General features: G+C 57.6%; 1 protein-coding gene across 1 annotated transcript; it reads right to left on the reverse strand.

Moving 5' to 3' along the window:
- Positions 1-3,911: 3,911 nt before the first annotated feature.
- ADGRD2 (adhesion G protein-coupled receptor D2) lies at positions 3,912-23,657 on the reverse strand. Its single transcript, XM_036238592.1, has 20 exons — positions 23,487-23,657; positions 23,037-23,100; positions 22,465-22,677; positions 21,542-22,183; positions 21,031-21,129; positions 20,575-20,660; positions 20,017-20,298; positions 18,869-18,980; positions 18,044-18,178; positions 17,418-17,622; positions 16,867-16,972; positions 11,414-11,469; positions 10,636-10,762; positions 9,266-9,369; positions 8,907-9,009; positions 8,501-8,654; positions 7,916-8,052; positions 7,707-7,822; positions 6,723-6,843; positions 3,912-3,992 (listed from the first exon to the last, which is right to left on the reverse strand). Exons 1-20 carry the CDS (start codon positions 23,520-23,522, stop codon positions 3,912-3,914), a joined length of 2,979 nt encoding a protein of 992 aa, XP_036094485.1. The 5' UTR covers positions 23,523-23,657.
- Between the last annotated feature and the right edge of the window lie 2,976 nt (positions 23,658-26,633).

The following is a 26,633-nucleotide window of genomic DNA, read 5'->3' on the forward strand; positions in this document are numbered from 1 at the left end:
TGGTTATGATGAGGAAACTGAGGTACAGAGAGGTGAAGTGGCCCGTCCCAGGTCACACACCGAGAAGGGGCAGAGCCGTCGTGCAAACCTCCTGACCCACCTTGACCGACCTTTTTAATCACCAAGGCCATCCTGATGCACCGCACCTCTGTGCAAATTAGAAAAAGGCGCCCCCTCTAGGGCGAGGTCGCCCTCGGCACATGGCTTAGCAGTGGCTTTTATGCAAGGAAAAAAGTGTCCCTTTCCCTCTCGGCACCTTTAGCAGTGAAGCCCTGGCTTCTGTCTCTGGGGAATGTCCGGTGTGTAGGAGGAGACGATCTTCATCAGATCATAATCCAATGTGACTGAGCCAGACAAGGTGAGCAGTGGCCCGATTTGCTCCTGCGGGGACAGGAGGTCTTCATAGAAGAGGTGTCATCCCAACTGTTGTCCTCGAACAACTTCTAGGAGTTTACGACTGTCGGGGGCGGTCCAGGTAGAGGGAACAGTATGAGCAAAAGGAGGGAGGGGTGTCAGCCAGTGGTGTTTGGGGACCCCAGAGGAGTTATTTGTGTTGGAGAATAAAGGATGTGCGTTCGGGGAGGAAGGATATGGAGCAGGTGGAGGGGAGACTGGAAGGGACTCCTTGGTCCCCATCCCTGGGCCCTTCTCTCCACCGGCCCCTATTAGTTTGGCGGGGAGGCGGGAGCCCCCTGGAGGTGAGGGGAAGGAATCAGAGGGCACTGCAAATGCAGGCAGTAGGGACCACCAAGTGCCGCACCCAGTTCAGCTCAGTGTGATGCCCCCCATTCTTCAGATGATGGACTGGGCTTCGAGAGGCTCAACAGCTCGCCATTCATGGAATGAAATTCCCAGACCTGTCCTCATGGTGGGTCGACGCCCACCACCCCCATAGATTTTGTCCCAGACACATCCCCGGCAGGGCCCAGGATGAAAAACCACCTCTGAGGTCATGGAGGAGCTGGATGTGGCTTGCGTCTTGCTGGGTCTCAGGGCCTCTGCTCACAGCCTTATGCACCTCCACCCACCCGTGTCCGGGGTGGCTACCTGCTTCCCCCAGAGAGGCAGTTCTGACCACAGAGTGGTTTATTATGAGAGGCACTGAAGAGCTGTCAGAACTTCGGGGCAGGAGGGGATGGACAGAGGGGAGGGTCAGACGGGAGGAGCAGCCACAGGCAGAAGGCTGGGGGGACAGAGCTGTGGGACCTGGCAGGGTTAGCGGGAATGGGGGTGGGGAGGGGGGTGGGGAGGGGTGGGGTTGCTGGGAGTAGGCGGTGGTCCATGCTGCTGAGTCCTTCAGGGGCCTCCAGTTGGGCCTTTCAGATGTCCCCAGGAGGAGCTCGGAGGAGAGTCCCCAAGCATTCTCTCTAGAAACCTGGGAGGCATACCCTTGAGCTGAGATGGCTGAGATTCAGCGTGGGGGACCCCTGTACCCCCCAAGATGGGGAAGGGGCTGGGAATTGACACGGAGTGAGACCTTGGGTGGGCCTCCTGGCCTGGGTGCCTTAGTCACTCTTCCTCATCCCCCTGAGCCTCAGTTTCCCCATCCCAGGAACACCTGCGTGCCCCGGGGGCTCCGTGGGCTTTCAGGAGCGGGCAGTGGGCACGGTGAGGGACACCTCTGGCTCAGGTCACCTGAGTAGGTCTGGGGGTGGGGTTGGCGAGCTAGGGCATCAGGAGGTGGGGCCGGGCCGCGGGCAGAAGGGGAAGCGACTCGGTTGCTACGAGCGGTCTTAGCAACCCACCCATTCAGCAGAGACAAAGGCTCTGTCACTTGAGCGCAGAGGCGCTGCTGCCGCTCTCTTGTTCCCACAGACACGCTGCGCCTGCGGGGGCGGGAGTGGGGGGTTGGGGGGAGGGCTGGGTGCCCGGCGCGGAGGCTGGAGCCGAGGGGCGGCTCAGGGCCCCCCCCCCCGGAACGCACCCGGCGCGCTGGGCGTCTGCGCGCCCCCAACAGGCCCGCAGGGGGCGCCTCCAGCCCATTCCGCAGAAGGGGAAGCTGAGACTCCAAGGGACTGAGACACCAGCCAGGGGTGGAGGCCAGCTAGGGGCTTGGGGTCACACGGACCTGGGTTCAAATGTGCTTACACCCATGTGACTACCGCTGTGCCTCGGTTCTCCAACCGAGGGGGTGGGGACCTGCCACCAGCTCTGCCCTCTAGGGACCCTGGCTAGTCCCGCGCCTCTCTCTGCTTCAGCATCCTCCTCTGCACAGTGGGAGGTTGAAAGCACCTCCATTTCCCCAGGTGGCCCGATTAAAGGAATCTGCAAACGTCTGGGGTTTAGCACAGAGCCTGCGGCCCCAGCGCGAGCTCTATAGACAAGCCCATTGCCCTGGCCAGAAACAGTCACCAGGTGTGCGGCCGGGCAGTGCCAAGCCCCGCCGTGCCAAGCCGGCCTCTCACAGCGCTGCCTTGGTTAAAGACTGTGGGAACTTAATGGAGCCCTTCCAGGCACCAGCAAGGAGCAGAGTGAGAGGAAGGGCTCCTTAAACTGTGGGAGGCTGGGTGTGGTTGCTTCTCAAATCACTTCGGAATATTCTGGTACAGAGGGGGGAGGGACTGTCCAGGGGCCAAGGAGAAAAGGGAAGTCCCTGGAGGTGGGAGGTCTACCCAAAGCCTTGAACGCTGTCAGCTCCACGGCCTGAGGACAGAGGATGTCTGTCAGCGGGGCGGGCCCAAGCTCCTCTGGCCCCCTTGCCCTGGGGGCCCTCCGCTACCTTGGCAATGACGCCCCCACCCCAGTAGCCTTGGCATTCAGGTTCTACCTGTGTTCAGTCAGTACCTCCCAGCTGCTCCCAGCGCCCCTCAGCATGGTGAGGAACAGGGACCCCTTGGGTCAGTCCCCAGGGGAAGGCCACCACCCCGGGCCCACTCGCGTCCCTGTGGATTCCCCAGCCCTGCGGGACACACTTGCTACCCCTCCGCAGGGCCTGGTTGCCCATCCCAGCCTTACCGGTCTCTCGGGACGTGCAATGGAGGAGAAGGTCGTGGCAATTCTGGGGCCGTGGGTCCCTGGGGCGGGGGGAACCTCGAGTAGGTGAACTCTGGGGAGGCCGAGGCAGGCCGCTCTCGCTCTGCTCCCCTACCCTGGGCGGGGACCTCATTATCAAAGACCCTAAGAATCCATTCAAGGGTTTACGGCACACCCCCCGCCCCCCTGCCCCAGGTGAGTGATGAGAAGGCCCAGAGAGGGAAGTAACTGGCTCAGGGGAGCACAGCAGGCGAACTAGAAGCTGGGACTGGACCTACTGTCCTGGCCTTGAGGTCATTCAACCCAAGCTGTCTCAGGCCCTGAACCTCATCCACCCACCTGCCTTCGAGAGCACCCGAAGGCCCTCTGCACAGACACCCAGGGAAGGAGGCCCGGGGCGAGCACTGCCTTCTTACTGCTGGTGGGGGGAGGGGACCGGCCGTTTGTAAGCCATCCCCCCGCCCCATGGTGGCAGAATTTTCCCGGCCTCAGGCTCCTTGTCTTTCAGCTGGACTAATAGGATGTGTTATGGCCCTAGCTGAGCGCTGGGGAAACTGAGGCACTGGATGTCACTCCTCCTGCAGGGTGGTGAGACCATACCTCTGAGAGCCAAATGTCTTCGAGGTGGAGTCAAGGCTACCGGGTTGTTCGGGGCCGCCTCCCGGGGACCTGACAGCCTAGGATGGGGTGCCTGGACTTGGGGGCTGGTGTGGGCCTGAAAGGAAGGTTGTAGCTGCGGGGACCTGGCTGAGGCTGGGACTTCCCGCGCCTCAGTCCCGGTGCCCGTCCGCACCACGAACGCCTTGGCTGCCTTCTTCTCAGCCATCCTCTGCAGGGCGCTCCGGACCTGGGGAATGGGCACGGGTGGGCGGGGTCAGGCCTGGCATCCTTCCCGGAGCCCTAGCGGATGATGGAGTCCCACCCCAGGTAAGCCCCTCTTACCCCCGGCCTCCAGCCACTGGTGTCCCCAGACTCACCTCCCCGTTGCAGGCGGCGTAGACCAGGAAGATGTATGGTCCCTGGGGACAGACCCAACAGGTGTGTAGGCATCACTGCCTGGGACCCCCTACCCCCACTCCGCCTGACCACTTGGCCTGGAGCAGAGACACACCCAGAGACACTCACAGGCATTCAGAGAGACAGACACCCGGCACGGGGGAGGGGCGGCTGTGGCCTTCTGTGGCCTCTCCCTGTCCCGCCCCATTTATTCAGCCTCTGGCCACCAGACAGCCTCACCCATCCATGGCTCACCCCCAGACCCGCCCATCTTCACAGCCTCACCCCACTGCAGGGGGCGAGGTGGGAGGGGGTACACCTTCCTGAAGCTCCAAGACTAAGTCAGGTCCTGGGATTGCAGACCTGTGAGGGCATTCTGACTGGGCCTGGGCTCAGTGGCCTTCACCTCTCTGAACCTCGGTCTCTTCATCTGGACAGTGGGGATGGATGAGGCCAGGACTTGCCGTGTGAGTGACGGACTCCGCACCTTGGCTGGGGCGTAGCGGGCTGCCCCTCTCCACACATCAGGACCGGGAGGCCTTGCCACCCACACCCCAGCGGGGGTCTCCTTTGACCCTCACGGCAGCTCCATGGTGGGGGTGGTGTAGGTTCACTCTCCCCAGTTTTTGGAGAGGGACCCTGAGGCTTGGGGTGGGGGACAGAGCCTCAGACCTTCTGAGGCTGATGGGGAGAGGACAAGAGAGGTCGCACTCCACAGGAGAGGTAGGGTAAATGACAAAAAGGGCTCAGAGGTCAGTAGAAGAGGGGACAGAGAGGCCCGGGAAGAGCCAGGTGGGATCCATGCCAGAGTAGAAGGGGACAGGGAGAGGGGACAGTGACAGGGAGAGCTGGAGAGAGAATCAGAAGAAATTCAGGGACAGAGACAAAGAAATGAGATGCGAGAGAGGGAAGAACGAGATGGGGGAGGGAGGGAGGCAGGGAGGGCAGGGATCGCGGTGCTGGTCCAGGAGCTGAAGCTCTGTCCACCTGAGGGTCACAGGCAGGGATGCAGCTGGCGTCATCACCGTGGCAACAGGACGCCGCTGCCCTCACCACTCTGTGACAGGTGGAGAAACCCAGGCAAGGTCTCATGGCGAAGGGGGCAGAGCTGGGGTTCGGGCCCACGGAGCTGTGGGGGGCCGGGCTCGGAAGAAGGGCTCCTCTGTGTCGGGGAAGGGGGTACAGCTCTGCCCTGCGTTCCCCACTGCGCAGGTCCAGACTGGTCTCGGGGAGCTGTGCTCCTCTGAGAATAGCATCGGAACCCCGGTAGGATCTCCACCCTCCCCACAACAGTCGCCCTTCCCTTTCCTCTCTCAGTTCCCACCTCTGCCTGGCAGAGGTGCCGAGTCCCCAGGGCTCGGGGGCGGGGGGGGGAGACAACACGGGACAGAACCTGGGTGACCGGCACCCTGTGCACCCCTCCTGCCCTGCCTCAGCTCGCCTTCAACACCCCCCTCCCTCGTCTTGGGCACGGGGTGCACCCTCCACTCAGGCCAGCTCAGGGCATTCGGCGGCCTCCTTTGCGGTTGTATCCCCGGTGCCTAGAACAGTGCCTAGCACCTGGTAGGCATTCGACGAACCCCACATGGATGAATGACTGGGCCCGGGCGCCCCTCCCCACCCCGGCCCCCCTCCAGCCTCGGCAGCGCTTCCAGGAACAAACCAGGCCCCGCTGTGCTCAAGACTGAATATCCGGATGGTTGAGAACATGGACTCTGGACTCGTCCCTGGTGCTGCTCCCTCCCGCTGGGACACCTTGGGCAAGTGACTTTGTGGGGTCTCAGTTTCTCCACTGCTAAGGTTTGGAGATAAAAATATGAGCCTGGCCCAGGACTCCGAGAGAGCACCTAGGCGTCCTAAGTGGCTGTCACTGCCTCAGCCCTCCTTCTCCAAGGAAAGGGCGGAAGGTCCCCAGGAGGCCCCGCTCCGGGGACGCGTGGACCCAGGACTGAATCTGCACCTGGTTTCCTGGTTGCCTTTGTCCAGCCCTGGGCTGTGGGAATAGTGGCCTAGATGACAGGAAGAGGTGGATGTAAGGGAGGCTGGGGTAGGGTGGGGGGCGGAGAGGACCCCCCGCCCGATGACCTGCCTTCCCAGCACTCAGCCCCCTGGGCTGAAGCTGTCTGTGTCCATATCCAGGACCTCCACAGGTCTGAAAGCCCCCTGAGGACAGGGACCTAGGCCGACCTCCTCTGTGGCTCGGGGCACAGGACCCGACCGCACGCAGGAGGGCTCCCGCAGTCCCCCCATTTCTGCTTCATTTACGTGGGTCGAGCACTGTCCTAACCAAACCCTTTTCCAAACTGCCGTCCTCGCCAGTGCAGCAGCTCACGCGGACCCCGTGGTAGGCCACAGACCCTGAGCGGAGAGGTGCCTGGAGTCCTGCACCGCTGTCCCTGGCTTCTTGCCGAGGCCCAAAGTGACTCTGGTGCCAGCCTGGAGGCTGGAACTTCTGCCTCCCCCTGAGTGTCAGGGCCAAGGGATCCTAACGACCTCCTTTCTGGGCCCCGGTTTCCTCAGCTGTCAAACGGGCCACAGAGCCCTCGCTGACGCGCTGCTCTTCGATTCGAGGTTTTGCTCCCGTCCCCGCCCTTGCCCTCCCTCCTGTTGACGATGTCCTTGGTCCCCGTTGGTGCCTCCTCCCATGATGGGGCAGTCGCCCCCTCCCCAGCCCGCCGACAAACCAGCCACCCGCTCTGAGTTCCAGTGCATGTTGGAGCCCCAGTCCCCGAGGGCCCAGGGCCCGGAGGTACCTGGAAGGAATTGAGGCCCACGGCGGCGTAGGCCCAGGCGGGGCTGAGGTGCACCAGCAGGCCGACCAGCCAAGTCAGGCCCAGGACGGGCAGCAGGACCAGCACTGGCTTCACCATGGCCCTGTGGACAGCGGGCAGGGCTGGGGAGGGGTCAGGGGATGGCAGCCCCCAGGAAGTGTCTGGAGAGGGCCCGGAGCTGCAGGCTAGGGACACACTCAGGACTGAGGTGTAGCTGGTCCCTTCAGCTGGACTCGGCTGTCCCTTCTCAAAGACCCAGAGGTGGCATGAAGGAGGGGTTGTGGTGCTGGGAGGTGGGTTCCAGTCCCAAACGTGACTTAAAGGAAGGGGGTGGTAGCTGCCCAGAGGGAGGGCCGAAGTCTGCGCAGTGGGTCTGGAACATGGGTCTGGAAGGGCTTCCTCTTCCCACTCCTCAAGGACCCCTGGGGCTCCCTGGCCTTTCAGGGGCCCACTGGCTTGGGTGGCGTGACCTTGGCAGAGGACGGCTGGGGAAGAGGAAAGCCAGAGACGTGTCAGAACTTCTGCAGAAAGGCCAGGGGCGTCCCCCTCTCCAGCAGGGCAAGGCCTTGGACAGCGAAGGCAGTTCTTGCAGGAGTAGGGACCTAGATTATCACCCTGAACTTGAACTTCTGCGGACTGCTTGATTTGGAGGTCTCCCCTGCCTCATTTCTACCAGGTCATCAGTGCCTTTTGCAGATGGTGAGCCCCTAGGACAGTGGCTGGGGGCCACATCCCCTCTAGACGTACAGGATCAGTTGCCATCCCCACAGGTGACATGCGTGGGCACATGCTTCCACACGTCCACAAGTATGAGCACGTGTGCGTGCGCAGCAGGGACACATGCACACGTATGTTCACACACATGGCCACACGCTCGCCCATCACGGACTCACACGTGCTCACAGCCCGTGAGCCTCACGCCTCGCTCCCCCACTTTCCCCTGACTCCCTCAGCCTGGGGCCTCACCACATCCGGACCCTGATCTGCTGCTGCAGGCCGGGCTGCGGGCTCAGCATGTGGGCCCGGCGGCGGGCGCTGGACACGGTGACGGTCACCACGCGGATCAGGATGCAGGTATTGGCCTGGAGACCTGGTGTCAGTGGGCGGAAGGGCCTCCCTTCCCTGCCGCGTCCCCCCTGCCCCCAGGCCTCCGGGCCTCCGGGCCTCCCGCTCACAGTCAGCACGAAGAGCACAGGCCCCACGAAGGCCCAGATAGTGTCCGTGTGAACGTTGAGCCAGCAGTGTCCGGGGGCCACGTAGTCCCGGGGGGAGGACACGGCCAGGGTGACGGCCACGATGGCTACAGGCAATCCTAGGGAAAGAAGTGACCTCAGGACCCGGCTCCCTGCAGAGTTTCGGCCCGCAGCTGTCCCATAGGAGCGGGCACACTGACGGGCGTCGGGGAGATCCCGGCGGCGGGCCGCGTGCGCCTGGTGTTTTGGGGCTGGCAGCGGGCATGGGGTTTAGCTGGCCGCGGGTCAGGGAGACAGGGCTGGAGGTGGGGGGTTGAACGAGTTGAAGTGGAGGAGGAGTGAGAAGAATCGGAGTTGGGGAAATCTGTAAGTGGGCAGAACGGAGAAAACTGAGCTTCTGTCCGAGATGGAGGCCGGACGCCGGCAGGGCTGGGCGCTGAGTGGTGCTGGGTGCCAGGTGGAGATGGGTGTCTGGTGGTGTCGAGAGTGGCCCAGTGGTGGGTGGCAGTGGTGCCATGCAAGGCGGGGTTGAGGACAGAGCGGGTGTGGGGTGCAGAGGGGCCTCACCCCAGCCTGCGGCGTAGCAGAGCGTCGTCCTGGGCCCCGGGCGCACGCTCACGGCCACCACCGAGCTCCACAGCAGCAGCCCCTCCACCCACATCCAGGAGAAGGCGGCCAGGAACAGGAGGTGCATGGCAGCCGTGACGGCCACGCACGCCGCCTGCGTGTGGGGGACCCCGCTGAGGCCAGCGTGGGTGCAGCCCCGCCCCGGTCCCCTGCCCCTGCCTGGCTCTGCCAGCCCAACGAGGTACAGTTGGTAAGGTCTCCCAGAGGTACCCTCGCCCTTCCCTCTCTGGGCCTCTCTCCTCTGGGGAAATGGAGCCAAGCAAAGACGTGGGAGGGCGCCCACAAAAGGCTGAAGGTGCTTTCCCAGGCTCCCCTGAGCTCACAGGCCCACCTGCTGGCTGCCCACCTCGTTGGCCTTTGCCCATTCGCTGGCCATGAGGAGGCCCTCGGCGGAGGCCAGGGAGAAGGTGAGGTTCTTGTGGACTGTGGCTCTCTTCGACTTGGGGACCCTGGACAGGCAGCAGAGTTGGTTCACAAGGATGGCACTGCCAGCCCCTCACCCCGTCTCGGCCCCTGCCTGCCGGGCTCCCCACAGACAGGCCAATGGAGCAGAGAAGGCAGCTTCGCGGGGGCGCAGCAACCCTAGCAGAGGCGCTCGGCCATCTGCTGGGATCCGGGATGGACATCGATCTCGGGAGTGATGTGGGGGGCCATGGGGGCGGGGTGGGCCTCAGGTGCCAGGCCGCTGTGGGGCGCCCGCCTCACCTGGCCGCCAGGAAGAGCAAGAAGGTGGTGGCGAGGGCACAGAAGGACACGCCACAGCCCACAAAGGACAGTGTCCTCAGCAGCGACTCCTCCTCAAGGCCTCTCTGTGGGAGGGACAGAGGCCCTGGAGCGCAGTCACCCCATCGCCTCCCTGACCTGACGGGACCAGGCTCACCCGCCCCACGCAGCAGCAAGGCTCCCAAAGCCACTGCTGTGTCCCCAGTGGAGCGGGGGTGGCAGCAGCACCCTCGGGCAGGGCCAGGCCCGCACACGGCAGGCACTTCGTAAGTGAGCATTGGCCTGCCCTCGCCCGCTGGCCCTTCCTAAACTGGCCCCAATCGGCCCAGCTTTCACTGATTCAGCAGTTTCTGAGAGCACTGGGTTGGAAGTGATTGGCTGGCCCATGGGGAAGGGATGGGCCACATGTGACAACCACCCACTGAGTGGGGATATGACGCTGTCATGGATTGTACGTGACATACAAAACGTCGATGCCCTGTTTGCACAGGAAAAATGCATCTGACGGCATGTTTTTCTAGTGTGCTCCCCAACATGCCGAGTGACCCCCGGATTCCTGAGCCTCAGGCCCGGTCTAATTCTGCCCCTTAGCAAGGGGCCGCTCAGAGTCTCTTTCAGGCCCCGCTGAGCCCACCTCTCTTGGTCTCCTCCTGAAATACGGCTTTGCCCCGCATCTGTGAGTGCCGGTGTCTCTCAGGGGCCTCTCTCGGTCATGTGTCCTTTACATCCAACCTCATCTCGGTCATGGCTTTGCCTCAGCTCCTCATCTCCAGCTGAGACCTCCCTGAACATCATGCCCACAGACCTCATGGCCCCTCAGACTGGCAGCCTGCCCAAACCTGTCACCCACCTGCGCCCATCAGAGACAAGTCCCTCAGCCCCCAGTTGCTGAGCCCTTAGCCCTGACCACCCCCTCCTCCTCTCCCAGCCCTGTCTCCTCATTGCCTCACTGTCTCCCTGGTCCAAGCCCCCTCCCCCGAAGTACTCAGCCTGGGCCCACAGCCCCGTGATGCTCCTCCTCTGGCCCCAGCCTCCCTTCAGCACCAGAGGGCTCCCTCGTGGCAAATGTAACATCTGCTTGACCCTTCCATACCTGCCTTCTGTCAATGGGATAGGATCTAAGCCTGACATTGTAGACTCTGAGTGACCTAACCCACCCCCACCTTGTCCCCTGACCCTCTTCCACTCCTGGGCCTCGCACTGGAGGCTCCAGACCCGTAACAAGTCTGGCGTTTCTGGCCTCCTTGCCTTTGCTCGGACCAGCTCTCCGCATGGAGTGCCGTTCTGCTCACCTCCTATCCGTCCTTTAGGTCTTGGTTCCGAAATCTCTCCCCCGCCCCTCGAGCACTTACCTGGACGTCGTACACCTGCAACAGGATGGCAAAGCTGGTGCTGTGGTTGCAGAAGCAGGCGGTAGAGTCCTGGTACAGGGCAGCCACTGAGCAGCCAGTGGTGGCCCAGGAGCCCCCTGTGTCTGGGCTGGCAGGGGGCAGGGAGCAGAAGGGCTCTTAAGATGGGTTGGACAGGGAGGTGGGGGAAGTAGGTGATGAGCAGGGGAAAGCCTCTGCCCAAAGCCTGGCGTCCCTCAGTGCCCAGCCTCTAACCGGCTATGTGACCTTGGGTGAGTCGCTGCAGTTCCCTGGGCCTCAGATTCCCATCTGTAAAATGTACCTAACGTTCTCAGGAATGGTAGGACGACGGGGCTGATAGCAGTGACCGCCGCTCATCAACTGCATTCGTTACTAAGCAACAGCGACTGATGTTCACTCCCTCAGTTAAAGACCCAGGCGGGGGGAGCTTGGTAATCCCTGTACCCTCCTCTGCCCCTTCAAATGCCCAAGGGCCCTGGGCATAGCATCAACTCTAGTGTCTATTTGGCAGATGAGTCTCTTCCTAGGTACTTCGTAGAGTAGGCTTGCATACTTCCTATGACAGGGAGCTTACTACCTCTTGGGGAACAAACTCTTCTGCCCCAGCTTGTCCCCTTCTCAGTGAGGCCTGGGGCCACGCCCAAAAAGCATTTGGTGAATGCAAGCGCCAAAAATATGCCTGAGTCCTGCCTCATCCTTGAACAGAATGAATGTCTTGAAAAAACGGCCTTGTCTGAAGAACTTGACAATGGAAACTCACCCGATGCTGAAGTTCCAGAAAGCGCAGACGGGCTCCACCAGCTTCTGAGGGAAGGCCTGAGGGCAGGAAACAGGGCCAGGGCAGATGTGAGTGTGTGCGGGAAAGGAGTGCCAGCCCAGAAGGATGCAGGGGGACGCTGAGGCCTCCTTGTGTCGGAGGAACCAGGGGGCTGCCCAGCCTGGGTCGTGGGCAAAGGGGTTAGAGCAACTCTGGCGAGAAGGAAGGTGAGGTGCTCAGACTTTCACGCTAGCGTTATGTATAATACGCACACACTGGGGCCAGCTAAACGTCGGTCCTTCGGGGAAGGGTTGGGCCGCCTGACCCTTCCCTCCCTGGTTGCTGCATACCTGGTGTGAACAGATGTGTCTCTGTCTACTGACAGGCAAAGAGCTCTGCCACGTTGTTCGGTGATAGAAAAGCCACACAACAATATGCACAGTATGAGCCCATTGTGTAAAAAAAGAAAAGGTCTACGCAAGCACAAAAACACACACGGAAGGTTCGGAATCAAACACACAGCCAGCTCAACAATGCTCAAACCACAACGGCAATATAGATTTCATAAGATGTCCTTAGCACGGAGGAGCCAGCAGGTGGCCAATGGCGCTAGCCCCGGACCAGGCAGGGAGGGAGTCTGAGCTCTGGACTCGGGCTCTTTGTGCTGACTGTGGAGGGTGACGGCACCGTCATCTTACTAGAAGGGGAAACTATATGTTCTGTGCAGTACTTTACGTGCTTTATTGTGGTTGATCTCCACGGCAGCCTATGTGACAGGTATAAATTCATGTCATTTCAGATGAGGAAACTGAGCCTCAGGGAGGGGAATTAATGGAGATCGCACGGCATGGAGTTGAGACCGGGTCCTGACTTGGTCAACGCCACGCTCTTCTCACGGCTCCGCGAGGGAGCTTCCGGAGAACACGGTATTTCTCGGGTTGACTGAACCACCACTCCTGGTATTCGCTGGTTCATCGTATTTTTCCTGGTACTATGTTAGGTGCTGGGAACACAAAAAAACCCTGCTGCACACTTTTAAAATGGATGATCGTCGTGCTGCCGGTAGCATCTTCGAGCGGTACACACTGAGATATGAGTGTGGCTGCAGACTCAAAAGTCACAACACTATTTGTGTCCAGTACCCCCATTCCTGGTCACATGTCCCCAGGAAATAGTCGCCAGGATCCATGTGTATTATGAGTGGGGATTTCCACAGTGTTAGGCAGATACTCTGCGTGTGTGGTCAATCCACTTCGGACCATCCCCTGAGAAGGCGGTGGTTCTGGATTTGGCCGCTGTCAAGGCCAAGAAACGCTAGGGTCAAGCAGCAAGGGAGAGAGGACAGAATGGCAAAGGGACATCTGCAACTGAGACAATGCCAGAAAACACCTGCCAGGAAAATGGAAAACACGATGTTTACATAGCTCGGCTGAAAGAGTAAGGGCTTTGATTCCACAAAAGAAAAAAAAAACATATATATATGTATATGTGTATATATATATATACACACATATATGTATATATATGTGTGTGTGTATATATATACACACATATACATATATACATATATACATACATATATATATATATATATATATATATATATATATATATATATATATTATGGTGCTATCTGCCCAGAAAAAGACAAAGGAAATACACCAAAACGTTCACAGCAACTATCTCTGGGTAATAGGTTTATGACTTTTCTATCCTTTCCTATATTTTCCAAATTTGCCACAGTGAGCAATCCATTACTTTTAGTTTTCATTTTAACGTACTTAAAATCATATAATACATAAATATAATCTTAACAGTTCTTCAAAAATATCATCAAAATTGGTATATTTCTAGCAAGACTGGCCAAGAACGGAAAGGCAAAGATCACTATGGATCCTAGAGATGTTAAAAGGATAATAAGCGAATATTATGAACAACTTTCTGCTAGAAATCTGACAACCTGGATGAAATGGACCAATTCCTTGAAAGGCACACATGACCAAAACCATCTCAAGAAGAAATAAAACACCCGAATAACCCTATATCGATGAAAAAAGTAGAACTCATATTTTAAAATCTTGCCACAAAGGAGACACCAGGCTCCCAAGGCTTCACTGGTTTTCACTGGCCTATCACACATTTAAGGAAGAAATAGGACCAATCCTGCAAAACTCTTCTGGGAAACAGAGAACACTCCCCAACCCTCTTGATGAGGTCAGTATTAATCTGATAACAAAACCAGAAGCAGAAAGTGTAAGAAAGCAGAGAACAATACACAACAAAGCCAGACCCCATAATAAAATTCCACAAAATGGAAATAAAACTCAAATCTCTTTAAAAAAGAAAAGAAAGCTACCGAACACATTCATGAACAAAAATCCTTAACAAATATTAGCAAATTGAATCCAGCAATATATACAAAGGATAATACACCACAACCAAGGGGGGTTTATTCCAGGTGTCCAAGGTTGGTTTAATATTTGAAAATCAATCAATACAATTTATTATATTAACAGAATAAAAAAGAAGATATGATTGTAGAATTGTGGGAGATGCATTTGGCAAAATTCAACAGCCATTCATGATAAAGGTACTCAGCGAAGCAGGAAGAGAAGAGAACTTAATCTGACAAGGGACATCTATGAAAAGCCCATAACTAGCATCACACTTAGTGATGCTTTTGCCCTCAGGTGGGGAACAGGACAAGGATGTCTGGTCTCACCACTCCTATTCAGCACTGAAGCAGAGGCCCTAGCCACTGCGCCCTGGAAGGGAAAGAGAGAAAGACATGGATTGGGAAGGAGAAATCAAAACTGTCTTCATTTGCAGATGGCATGATCCAGGCACAGCAAATTCTTAGGACTCGTACGAGAGATGCCGGAAGTACTAAGTGAGTTTAGCAAAGTTGCTGGCTACAATGTCATTATATAAAAATCGATTATATTACTCTATGCTAGTAATGAGCAATTGAAACTTGAATTAAGAAAACAATACCATTTATGATAACATCCAAAACTATGGAATACTTGGGGATATATTTAACAAAACATCTTCAAGACCTGTATACTGGAAATGACATATCACTGGTAAGGGAAATCTAAGAAAACCTAACAGAAGGATATACCTTGCTCATGGCTTAGAAGATTTGTTGTTAAGATGCCCGTTCAATGTAATCCCAATTGAAATCCCAGGTTTTTCCATAGACATTGACCAGCTGATTCTAACATTTATATGGCAGTATGAAGAAACCAGGATAACCAAAGCCATTTTGAAACTGAAGAACAAAGTTAGAGGACTTATACTGCTTAATTTCAAGGCTTGCCATACAGATTCACTAGTCAGGACAATATGGGCTTAGCATAGGGCTAGACATATGGAACAAAATAAAGAGCCCAGAAATAGTCTTATACGTATATGGACAATTGATTTTCAACAGAGGCGACCAGACAATTCAATGAGGGAAAGAATAATCTTTTTAACAAATGGTGTTGGAACCGGATGTCTCTATGGAAAAAATGAACTTCGACCCTTACCTGATATAGACATTAACTTGAAATAAATCATAGACCTAAAAGCTAAAATAATAAACTTCTCTGAGACTATCTTTGTGACCTTGGGATAGGCGGAGTTCCTAGATAGGATACAAAAAGCATAAACCATGCAAGGAAAAAGCTGAAAAGGTGGACTTCATCACAACAAAAAAATTATCTTTCAAAGACACTGTTAAGAAAATGAAAAGGCAATCCATAGACTAGAAGAAATTATTCATAAAACATATATCTGACGAAAGACTTGTATCCCAAAAATATAAAGAATTCTTACAATTCCATAATTAAAAAAAAAAAAAGATTTAAAAATCGGGGTAAGGATGTGAACATATGTTTAACAAAGGAAGATGTGAATGCCTAGTAGGAGTATAAAAAGGTGCTCAAAATCATTAGTCCTCAAGGAGCTGCAACTCAGAACCACAATGAGATACCAGCGCACAACCATTATAATGAATGACACTAAAAAGCCAGACGAAGATGCTGGCAAAAATATGGGACAACCGGAACTGTCACGCACCGCTGCCGGGAACGTAAGGTGGTACGACCGCTTTGGGAAAAGGTTTGACAGTCTTTCAGGAAGTTAAACATACACTTATCACACGACCCAGGAAGTCCACGTTTAGGCATTTGCCCGATATACACACAAGAAGACGTGTGCGAGTGTTCTTAGCAATTTGTTTGTAACGGCCCAACCTGGAAACAACTCGAATAGGTAAACGGAAGAACAGATGACGGTGCATCCACAGGATGGAATTCTAAGGAGGGACGGAGTGTCGAAACAGACGACGACAGAGGTGATTCTCAAAAACGCTGTCTGAGCAAAGGCCGGACCACAGCACCCCTTAGGTGATTCCATTCATACGAAACCTCAGAAAAGACAGGCACAATCTACAGCCTCGGGAATGGATCAGTGACTTCCTGGGGCAAGGGTGGGGAGGATCGACTGGGGAGCGGCACGAAGAAGCCTTTCGGGAAGGTGGGAATGCTCTCCGCCTTGATGGGGCCGTGGCGCGTGCATGCACACACTGGTCGGTGTCCAAGTCTTATCGCTTAAAATGGGTGTTTTCATGTATGGAGCTTTATACGCTTCAGTCGAATTGGTTTTTTAAAAGTCTTGGGATGATATAAAAAGACTGATGTTGTTCTCTTCCTCCCTCCCTCCCTCCCTCTTTCACTCCTCTCTCTCTCCCCCTGTGTGTGTGTGTGTGTGAGAGAGAGTGCGTGCGTGTGTGTGTGTGTGTGTGTGTGAGAGAGAGAGAGAGTGCGTGTGTGTGCGCGCGCCCAGGATTAGTGGTTATGGTTATGAGCAAAGGAGACTTTAGCTTTCTCTGAAATGTTCCAATGTTCCAGAAGTGAGGAAAAATTTGTGCGTTACAGATAATAAAACTAAATAACATATCTTGGAGGTCTATCCATGCCAGTTTATGGCTAAATTTCTCATTCCTTCTACATAATGTCAGCTGACCACCCTGCCGTGAAGCTCTGCGTGGTTCGTTAGATGGTCTCCTGTGGGTGCACATTTAGGTTATTTTTACTCTTCGAAACACAAGGCAGCGAAGGCCTCTGCAGACCTCCCTGTATGTTTCAACAGGAACCACCGTTTTTTTTCAGTCACACAGACCTACGATGAGATCCCAGCTCGGCCACTTACGAGCTGGGCCAGTCAGTCCCTCTCCCAAGCTTCCTGTTCACCTATTAAAGGCCCCTGGCATGAAGTAAGGGTGTAATACATCACTTCCCTCCCCCTTCTCTTGAGGACAATGGGGATGGCTTGTGGATTAGGAATTTTCTTGAACATTTTGAGACCTTATTTGTCTGACAAACAAATATTGGGGGTGGGGGGCCTGGGGGAGACCAAACGAGGAAAAGTGTCCTCCGGGGGCTGTTTCGCAGAAGCACCACCAGTACCTGGGCCTGGTGCTGCAGGTGAAAGGTCACAGCTGTGGCCACCTCCCCAGTTTCGTCCCATACCTCAGAGGAGATGATGGCCGACCCCACCTGGGTGCTTAGGAATCTGTGGGGAGAAAGAGAGCTTTTAAGGGCGCCGAGCGGCTGTGGAGGAGGGGAGGTCATGCACGGCTGAAGTCATCCCATCTAGGCCCTTGTGGTGACGACAGCTTCTGTGCCCAAAGAAACTTCAGGAAAGGTCCTGTGCTGGAAATGAGGGCACCTGGGTTCGGTCTTGCATTGGAGTCCTGCTGGTGACTTGAGTAGGCCCTGTTCCCTCCCTGAATCTCAACACTGAAGCCAGGACCCCAGACAGGAGCTGAGCCCTGTTCCCACCAGGGTACCTCCGACAGGCCCGGATACGTGTGTGTTGAGGGTGAGGAGTGTTGGCCTGGGCTGCTGCAGGTGGATTTGGCCAGCAGAGTCTGGGCTTTGGGGAAGGGAGGGAGGCCTGGCCTTCCCTCGGGAGGGCATCCAGGACCTCAGCATCCTACTGAGTGGGGCCCACTCACCTCTGCATCCTGTGTGCCTCTTCCAAGCTGCTGGGCGCCTGGGGCTCTAGACCAGCCCCGCCCAGGGTGTGCTGGAAGACACTTGAGCTGAACCAGCTGTGGATCGCGGTGACTTCAGAGAGGCCTGGCTGGGTGGGAAGGGGGCCCGTGACCCCACCCATTGACTGAGCAGGCAGCACAAATTGGCCCCGAGGGATATGCTCTGCTACCTTACAGATAGGGAAACTGAGGCTCGTAGAGGTTACATGGCTTCCTGAAGGTCACATAGTTAATAAGCGGCAGAGCCAGAATTCTGAGCGGCTACTGCTCATTGTTCTAATTCTCTGCCCCCTGGTCCTAATCCTCTACCCTGAGTGGTACAAGGGTGGGGGGTCCCCCCACCCCCTACTTCCAAGGGAAAAAGGGGGGGATTCCGTGGAGGAGACTAAGTGAACACCTATTACGTGGTGGGTGCTTTTAACTTTATAACAAGCCACGAGGCCGCCACTAGTATGACAATCTTACAGATGGGGGAACAGGCTCTGAAAGGTAAGGTGACTTATTCAAAGTAGCAGAGCTGGCAGCTGTGACAGCAGGGTTTGGTCCAGGGCCCAACTGGGCCCTGCCACCCCTTCACCCTGACTCACCTTTCCCGAGGAGCCGCCTCACTTCACCTGCGGGGATGTGCACATGGCCTGGCCCGTCCGGACGCCCACCGGGCATCGTGAACACGCAGCCCTCTGAGCTGGCCTCGCTCAGGTGTAGGCTCCGCACCTCCAGGCCTGGGGTCAAATGGGGCCAGGTGGCTGCACCTCGGGAAGGAGGAGCTGGCGTGGTCTGCTTCCCCCCTCCCTGTTACAGGTCTCGGAGGCTCCTATTCTGCTCAGAGAGGTTCGGCTACTTGCCCAAGGTAACTGTGACTTCTCCAAGTCTGCAGGGAGGGGGTCACTGAGAAGGGAGTTATGTAGGGGGTGGGGGGCGCAGGATGTGACTATCAATGAGCCATCAGACACCAACGGGCACTTGAAAGACACAAGTTCTGCCTGAAGTTCCACCATCAATACTCTCCCATTCAATCTACGTACGCTGGGTGCCTGCCTACTCAGGTCTGGCCCTGAGACGACTCGGAAACCGCCCTGGCACTCAGCAAGCTTCAGGTGGAATTATGCGATCACCACAAATGCAACAAGAGCTTTTTCAAGATACTGGTGTAACAGAGGAGGGAGAGACTGAGTGTCCAGAGAGAGCTAAAATCAGGGAAGGCTTCTTGGAGGAGGTGAGGCTCGAGCAGGTTTTGAAGGCTATGCAGGAGATGCTTGGTCAAGGGAGAAAGGACATTCTGGATGGAGGACACAGCATGGGCAAAGGCAGGAAACAGCGGAGTATCTATGGGCGCGCAGAGAGCTCCGTCGGAGCCCAGGCCCCACCCCGAGCCCAGCGGTGCCGGTGCAGGCGGCTCACGGCAGGCTCACCAGCATGGTGGCGTTGGATGTGTATTTGGGGCCGCTCAGAGGTCAGCGTGGTGCTCAGCAGGGGCGCCAGGCGCTGCACACTCACCACCAGGGCCATGGGTCCACCGACCACCTGGGACGAAGCGCATCTCAGCTCCCTCTCACACTTCACACCCCACTGCCGCCCGCCCTGACCATGGGGTTAACACACTCAGTGATCTGTGAAGTGGCCTGCCTGCTGGCCTGTCCTTTGCCACGCAGGTCACTCTCTGAAGGCAGGGACCATGCCCTCCCCTTCTTTGGTCTGACTCGGACCTATAACAGGGGCTCAGCTTTTTGATTCCAGAAGGAAAGCCATGTGGGGGTGGGGTGAGGACAGGGCAGGGAGGGGAAAATGCTCACTAATGCGACACCTACTTGCTTGTGCTGGGCCAGTCACCTGATTCACCCATTTACTTTTGTCTATCGCCTGAGTGAGGCAGGTACGATCATCCTCATTCTCCAGGGAAGGAAACCAAGGCTCAGAGTCCAGTTTGTTTCTAGTCTACCGTGGCGCCTCAGATCCCAGTTACGTGTGGGCTTACACCCTTCCCAGGATGGGAAGCTCACCACCTGAACAGGTGAACCATTCCGCGGAACCAGCTTCCCATGTTGCGTCATCCCCACCCTGCCCCCAAGCCCAGGTCCCAGTTCTGTCCTCTGAGGCCAGAGGGGGACCATCTCTGCACCTTCGGCCCCAGAGGTTTGCAGGCAATGTCCATGCCCCCTTGTTGTCCCCCTTCTCAAGGCTGGACCTCCCAGGCCACCAGCCACTTTTGCCAGGTTGAGGTTTCCAGCACCCTCCCCATCTGGATAGCATCTCTCATGTTCTCTGGTGTCTGGGCCATTCTGGTAGACGAGATGACTGAACACTGAGCCTAGAGGATGTCCCACTCAAGGTGGCCAGCAGACTCTTAGCTATGGGGGAGGCCCTTATGGATTAGTGGCTCTTCGTAATTTTTAACTGTAGTTCGAGAGCAGTTGTGTAGGAAGGTTCAACTTATAAAACAGACAGAAGAGGAACTTCTCTTGATGGATAGAGAGATGGAGCCCATGGCTACACCGCAAGCTGGTGGCAAGGTTGGAACGCGAACCGCGGCCCGTGGCCCACCTGACCCTGCCAGCCTCACCTCACTGACGGACAGCCACACACCAGCCAGCTGCTCCTCCAGGACCAGGCTGGCCACAGACACGACGCCCTGGGCCAGCTCCTCCCAGGGTCCTGTCAAGGGCTCTGGCTCCCAAGCCACAAGGGCTGTCACCCTCTTCAGGAAGTGCACGACGGCCAGCAGCACAGCCGGCCCCAGTGGAGCGGCTTCCTCTGCCAGGACTCTCTCCAGGACACCCAGGAAGCTGGAGGCCTTGGCCAGGGACAGGTCTCCGTGGGGTTCAGACAGGGGGTCAGGGAGGAGCTGTGGGCAGAGGAGCTGCTTACTGCTGGTCCGACTGTCTGGAGAGGATCCCCCAGGGGCTACACTTGGGCTCTACCAGGGTCTTTTTGGTGGGTGGGAGTCTAACTTGTTGCAAGCCCCCAGCTCTCAAGGACTCCAAAGTAGGGAGCATAAACAACCTTAATTCCTGCGGACACATTAGGTGGGCGTCCCCTTTTTCATTAGGTGACAAAACTGGGGTGCAGAGAGGCAATCTGTAGGGCTCCAGACTCTTCAGCACCCTGGAAGGGGGCTCACCACAATGGCATTGGCTAAGGCATTGACTCGGCTGATAACATCTTGGAGGGGCCATGACTGGGCATCCTGCAGCCGCCGATAGGTCTCTGCCAAGGAAGGGATGCCAGGCTGGGTCCCAGGCAACACTCTGCCCAGAGGTGCCCCACCCACCATGCGCTGCTCAGGGGAGGAAGAGCAGTTTGACAGCTGTGTGTCTGGAGTCTTACGCAGAGTGTTCTAGATGGGGACACCGAGGCATAGAATGGCAAAATCACTTGCCCATGGTCACAGAGCTGGGATTCACCCCCAGGTCTGTCCGGTCCCAGCAACCCGTAGTCTAAACTCCCTGGAGGCCCTGAGACCGAGAATACGCTGAATCCCCAGGCTGTGCCAACTGCTCTCTGCCTCTCAGCCTACAATGGTCTTCACCCAGCTTCCCCGTCAGCAGAGCCCAGGGACCAGCCAGGGTGCACCTACCTGTCGGGTAGCAGCAGAGGAAGGGCCGGAGCTGCAGGCACGGCAAAGAGCCCTCGGCGCCGGATCCTGGGTCCCACGTTGGGCACTCCTCCGAGGGCACTGGCGGGGGTGGGAGAGATGTCAGGGCGGCACCCTGGCTCCCCAGTGGTCCCAGTGACCCACCGGCCTGCCTGTTTGGGCCTTGAAGGCGCCTGTACGTGTGAGCGGGCGCCAGGACTTATGGCCGGAAGTTAAGGGGCGAGGGCGAAGTGGGAACCTGGGAGAAGGGCGCTCAGCCAGCACGAGGCGGAGCGAGGTGGCTAGGGGTCGAGCCCACTCAGGCCGCTGGCACTGGAAAGATCCCCATGGGACCCGCTGCTGGACAGAACGTGGTCGGAGTTGGGTGTGGCCAGGGTGGCGCGGGGTGGGCTGGGTCCCGAGGTCAGAAGGGAGTGTACGGGAGCCAGGGGAAGGGGAGTTAAGCCAAAAGGCGGGGTGGGGTCTGGCCGGCAGGAGGCGTGGCGGACCATACCGGGACAGAGAAGGCGCATGTGCACCGGTGGCAGCAACGAGGGTGTGACATCCAGGGCGCCCAAGTCCCAGCGGAAGAGCAGGCCACCGCGGGGTGGCGCGCAGGCTCGTACCCGATGCAGCTGCGCGGGGTTCAATGCCCGGGCCCACAGGTGGAAGTCGGTGAGGTTGCCGCTGAAGGCGTCACGCGCGGAAAAGCCACCGCCCAGAGAATCCTGATCCTGACCCAGCACGAGGATGCCTCCAGGTGGCACCGGGTGGCCCGCGCCCAGGCCCCGCGCACTGGCGCGCCGCCGCCCGTCGGCGAACAGCGCCCAGCGCCCGCCGCGCTGCTCCCACGTGGCACACACGTGGTGCCAGCCGCCATCCGCCGGGAAGGCGGCGAGGAAGGGCGCGTGGTGCCCGCGCACCACGAGAGCCGCGCGCACCGCGCCGCCGGGCTCGGCGAAGGCGCGCAGCTGCAGCGCGTTGGCCAGGGCGGGCGCCGCGAGAGAGAAGAGCGCGGCCGGGTCCCGCGGGGCGGCGGCCCACTGCACGTGCACGCACGCCGTCAGCGCCCCCAGCGCGGGCAGGGGTGTCGGCAGCCGCGCAGCCCTGTCGCTGGTCCTCTCGCCGAACACCAGCACCGCCGTGGTGCGCGCGCCTGCAGGCACGAGCGGGCCGGGACCTCAGTTTCCCCAGCGGCGCACGCCACCCTGCCTTTGGCACAGTTGCTATGACTTCCCTGTGCTTTGAGTGCCTCCCTCCCTCACGGAGGAAGAAATGGGGGCTCCAGGGCCCATGCCCAGGAGTCAACGCCCTTTGCTACCAGAACTGCCTCTTGGACCAATCCACAGGACTTCCACTGTGGGCTCCCATCTCTGGAAGTCACCAAAGCGTCTGACTCCCCCCACCCACTCCCCAGGCCCTAGAGCCCATACTCACGCCTCCGTGGGGGTCTTTGTAGATGGGCCTCTCTTTGGGCCACCCAGATGGGGTCGGACAGCCGCGAAGCCAGGCCTGCATCTGGGGTCCCCAGTGCTAGGTGGCCAAACCGCTGCTCACAGGACTCTTGGGCCTGCCACCAGCTCAGCCGCTGCCCTGGGAACTTGCACACCCCACCTGCAGTCTCCACCACCTCCCCAGGGCCCACTGGAGCTGTAGGGCAAGAGGAGAGAGACAGTGAGGGACAGCAGTGTGTGGGCATCTAACCCTTGGGGGTAGGCAGGGCCAAGGACACTGGGCTGGGAGTCATTCTGGGCTCGATGGGGCCAAACCCTGGCCATTCTCTATGACCTGGCAGGTCTCATCCTCTTGCGAGCCTGTTTTGTCATCAGTATAATGGCAGGAGTGAGATGGACATGAGTAAAACTTTCAGTCCAGGGCCGGGTCTTATGGGGCCGAACTAAATGGCATTTCCTCCTGTCCTCGGCACTGGAGGCCAGTGCACTGTGTGGACCACAGGCTGGCTGAGCTAGGGAGGAAGGGAGCCTCTCTGGGGGATCCCTCATACCAACCTGTGACCCAAGGGCTCCTGGATTCACCTGAGGAGTGGGAGGGGGTCCCAAACAGACTCCCTATCTGAGAGAGAAGACAGGTGGGGGTTAGGCCGGGTCCTCACCCCTGTGTGTGCAGTTATTGAATGCCTAGTGTGTGCTCCAGCGGGGTATGGTGGAAGCTCTGGGTTCTGCAGTCAGACCTGGGTTCAAGTTCTACCTGGGGTATGATCTTGGGCAGGGCACTTCTCTGCCCTGAGACTGTTTACCCACATGAGGAATAAAGAAGCCAATGAGTGGATGTAAAAGGTGGAGCACATAGTGAATGCTTTTATTCTATTTCTGTGACAGGGTCTTGCCTTGTGTAACCTTTACAGTGTCCTCATGATATGAAGTGGCTACTAGGAACCCTGGCAGCTGTGAGTCCCCTTGGCCTCCTCCCCTGCAACCCTCTCCCAGAAGCTCAGGTACCAGGAAGTAGAGGAGGCAGTAGCACCGGGGGGCCATTCTGGATCCAGCCAGGCAGGCGAGGGGCCGCAGGGGTCACAGGCATGGCCAAGAGGGACCGAGGAAGGAAAAAAGCAAAGAAAAGCAGCTCAGCGTCCTGCCTTGCCACTCTCGCTGTCTGCGGGGTCATCTTTCCCCTCGTTTGGCTCCCAGAACCCAGTGGGCTGGACGCCCAGGACGGGGTGGCCCACCCACTGGGGGTGACATTTACTTGCACAAAGGGATGGTCTCTAGGAGCCCCTTCCAGGACCACAGCTGGGAAACGCTGTCGCCCTGGTGAGCTGGGGATGGGGGGGGGGGCGCTGCAAGGCGCAGGGTCCCTGCGGAAGATGAGCGAGCTCAGGGCCCCGTAGCTTCCTCCTGTTCTTTGGGTTCCGTGGCTTGGCATTCAAGGCTCTGCTCCATCAGGCCATCGCCCCACACAGCCAGCGTTCCTCTGCCCCTGAAGCGGCTCCCTTCTGCATTTCCCTGGGCAGCATCCACCCTCCAGACCTTGGACCACGCATGCTGGCCCTCCGGCCTAGACTGGCCCCCTATTCCATCAGCAGCGCTGCCTACAAGAGCAGCTTGCGATCACTTCGCCCACCCGGCCCTGATGGCAGGCCTGCCACAGCCAGACCGGGTGCCATAGTAAGCTGAGGGAACCCTAATCGTGGGTGACTAGGGTTGCTCTTGGTGGCCTGGGGCTTCAGGCCGAGAAGAGCCCTGGCCAAGCACAAATGGACCTCAGAAAAATACTGGAGATGAAATAATGCCCGTGTCCCGCTGGCCTCGTGATACCTGGAAGTCTGGAGCCATCACCAATGATCATTCACACCCCTTCCCCCTCTCCCAGACAGTCTATACGCCTGAAAATCAAACACGTCCCAGCATAGGAGCACAGGAAGCTCATCCTTTTTGGACTTTGAAAAGCACCAATTTATTATTACTTTTCCTCCTTTTAAATAGCACGTGTCCATCCCTCCAACCCCCTGAATCACACCTCTGTCCACATTGACCTGTATTTGTCCCCACGAACTCCTTGGCGCCCACCTTTCTTGCCACCGAAAGAGAGATGCAAAGTTTGGCTGCCACTGCACGTCACCCCCTCTGGCTAGGGGCGGGTAAGGAATCCCTCCAGGCTGATGGGCCTGGGACAAAAGCCTCCCCTACACTCTCTCGCAGATTGTTTCCCTGTTCACAGCCCAGGTCCTCACCCGCTTCGCCTGGACTGGAGCCTGTAGTCGGTTCGCACTTGGCGAGGTGTTTAGGGGACTGAAGACCAGCGGTCGCCTCTGCAGTCTCCTGGCTTCGCAGTGCAGCCGGACTGACCCGTGCGGGGTGGTGCCTGGGGGCGGTGCTAGGAGTCCCCGCCCCTCAGCCCCAGCGCATCAGAGCCCGAGCCCCAGCCCGCTCGTGAGCTTGGAACCCAGCAGGTGCTCAGCCAGCTCCAGACATGGGCATGGAGGTGAGGGCAGTGGGGTGTACGTATTTTCTGGGCGGGACCTATTGTCATACATCTCCCCACAACACAGAGTTAAGGTCACTCCCTTAGAGAGACCACCTTGTGAGACTCGGATCCTAAATACATTTGTGGACGCCAAAGCATCTTTGGATTTCCCAGTCCCATCCCAGGCCAAGATGGAGGGGGAGAGAGGAGAACTGAGTACCTAGCCTACCAGGTTCCCTGAGCTGGCCTCCTACCGGCCTCCTCTCCTTAGCTTCAACCCACTGTGACAACATCAGTCATGCCCATTTTCCAGATGAGGACTGAGGGCTCTAGCCCCAAGTTAGACAGCCAGCCAGTGGCAGAGCCGAGCCTTGAACCTGAGTCTCTGGTCTTCATCCGGGTCATTCAAAAGGTAACGCAGGACACGGAGAGACCCTGCTTGGGATGAGGGAATAGAAGGGTTTTGACCTTGAGGGCAGAGTCCGGGCCAGATGGTGGGGCCAGGAGAGCAGAGGAAGGCGAGCAGCAGGCACCGGAGGCAGCGATTCCTGTTCGGGAGGGAGGTCAGACCTCCAAGTTTATGCTGACTCTGACTGAGGCACATCGGGTAATTTCTCTGAATCCCATTTTCCCCATTTGTAACGTGTCTATGGCAAATAGTACAGGACTCATGTCGCTGCAGTGCGGTTTGAGTTTTGTCTTAACACGTACAAAGCCCGTGGCTTGTGTCTGGTGCCTGGCATATATAGTCCTTTTAGCATTCTTGTCAAAACTTGGTTTACTCTTGTTAAAAACAACATGCTGGCAGCACAGACAATGGTTTGTTGGTTTTCCCGATCTCTTTTTTTTATTGTAGTAAAATACACATACTAGCATTTATCCTCTCCCGATGGTTTATTTTTAAAAGGAGGAGGAGGGGAATCGAGGTGACGCCACATCTGGGTTCAGTGTGCTCTCCTGTCAGCTCTCCTCCAGGTTTGAGAATTTTCAAACTGGGACCTGGGAGATATGAGGCCTGCACCCGAGGCAGAGCTCTGGGCATTCCCCAGGTTCCCGGGCCAGTGAGGAGGGCGAAAGGAAGTGGGAGGTGCCCTTGCTGGGCCCAGTCCAGAGAGGGCCCTTCGCATTTGCACCATCTCCTTTAAGTCAAGGACTCCTGGGTCCCCATATTACATCTGTGCACACTGAGCCCAGAGAGAAGACAGGACTCACACAGCAGGGAAGAGGGGGACCCAAGTCTGCCTCCTGAGCCCGAGGTCTTTCCCTCTGTCAGTGGGGTGGGGTTTGCATTGACCCCGAGGCTCCCAGCCTTTTCTATGCGCCTGCTGGCCCTCCTTGCCTTGCCCTTCCTGTCCCATCCCAAATCTCTCTCCTATAGCCATGTTATAATTTTCCTATTCGTGCCAGTGCCCCTGCCCCAGGGGGCCCCCAGGGTAACTCCCTCCTTTCTGTGGGGTCACATTTTCCAGGAGTCACTCCTAGAGATGGCCAAGTGCTGAGGTGGGTGGGAAGCCAACGGACCCTGAGCACTTGGGATCAGTTTGGGTTGTGGCCCAGCCTAATCTCTCCTCTCCAGAGCCTGGGTATTGTCCAACTGGCAGCCAAGGGCCATTCGTCGGCTTTACAAGCGGGGCGGCTTTGACAGGGCCCTTGTCTCTGCAGACAAGGCCTGGAGGCCTTGG

This window comes from Rousettus aegyptiacus, unplaced genomic scaffold (assembly GCF_014176215.1).
Source record: "Rousettus aegyptiacus isolate mRouAeg1 unplaced genomic scaffold, mRouAeg1.p scaffold_m13_p_3, whole genome shotgun sequence".
NCBI lineage: Eukaryota > Metazoa > Chordata > Mammalia > Chiroptera > Pteropodidae > Rousettus > Rousettus aegyptiacus.

What these genes read in the sequence shown, in the direction of transcription:
- ADGRD2 (XM_036238592.1), bottom strand. Translation starts at nt 23,522, where the DNA reads ATGGCCCCCCGGTGCTACTGCCTCCTCTACTTCCTG. An exon ending in CATGCGCCTTCTCTGTCCCG is followed by an intron (nt 21,130 to 21,541) that starts GTATGGTCCGCC and finishes CACCCCCGCCAG; the next exon opens with TGCCCTCGGAGGAGTGCCCA. An exon ending in TGTGGCTGTCCGTCAGTGAG is followed by an intron (nt 18,981 to 20,016) that starts GTGAGGCTGGCA and finishes GCTTCGTCCCAG; the next exon opens with GTGGTCGGTGGACCCATGGC.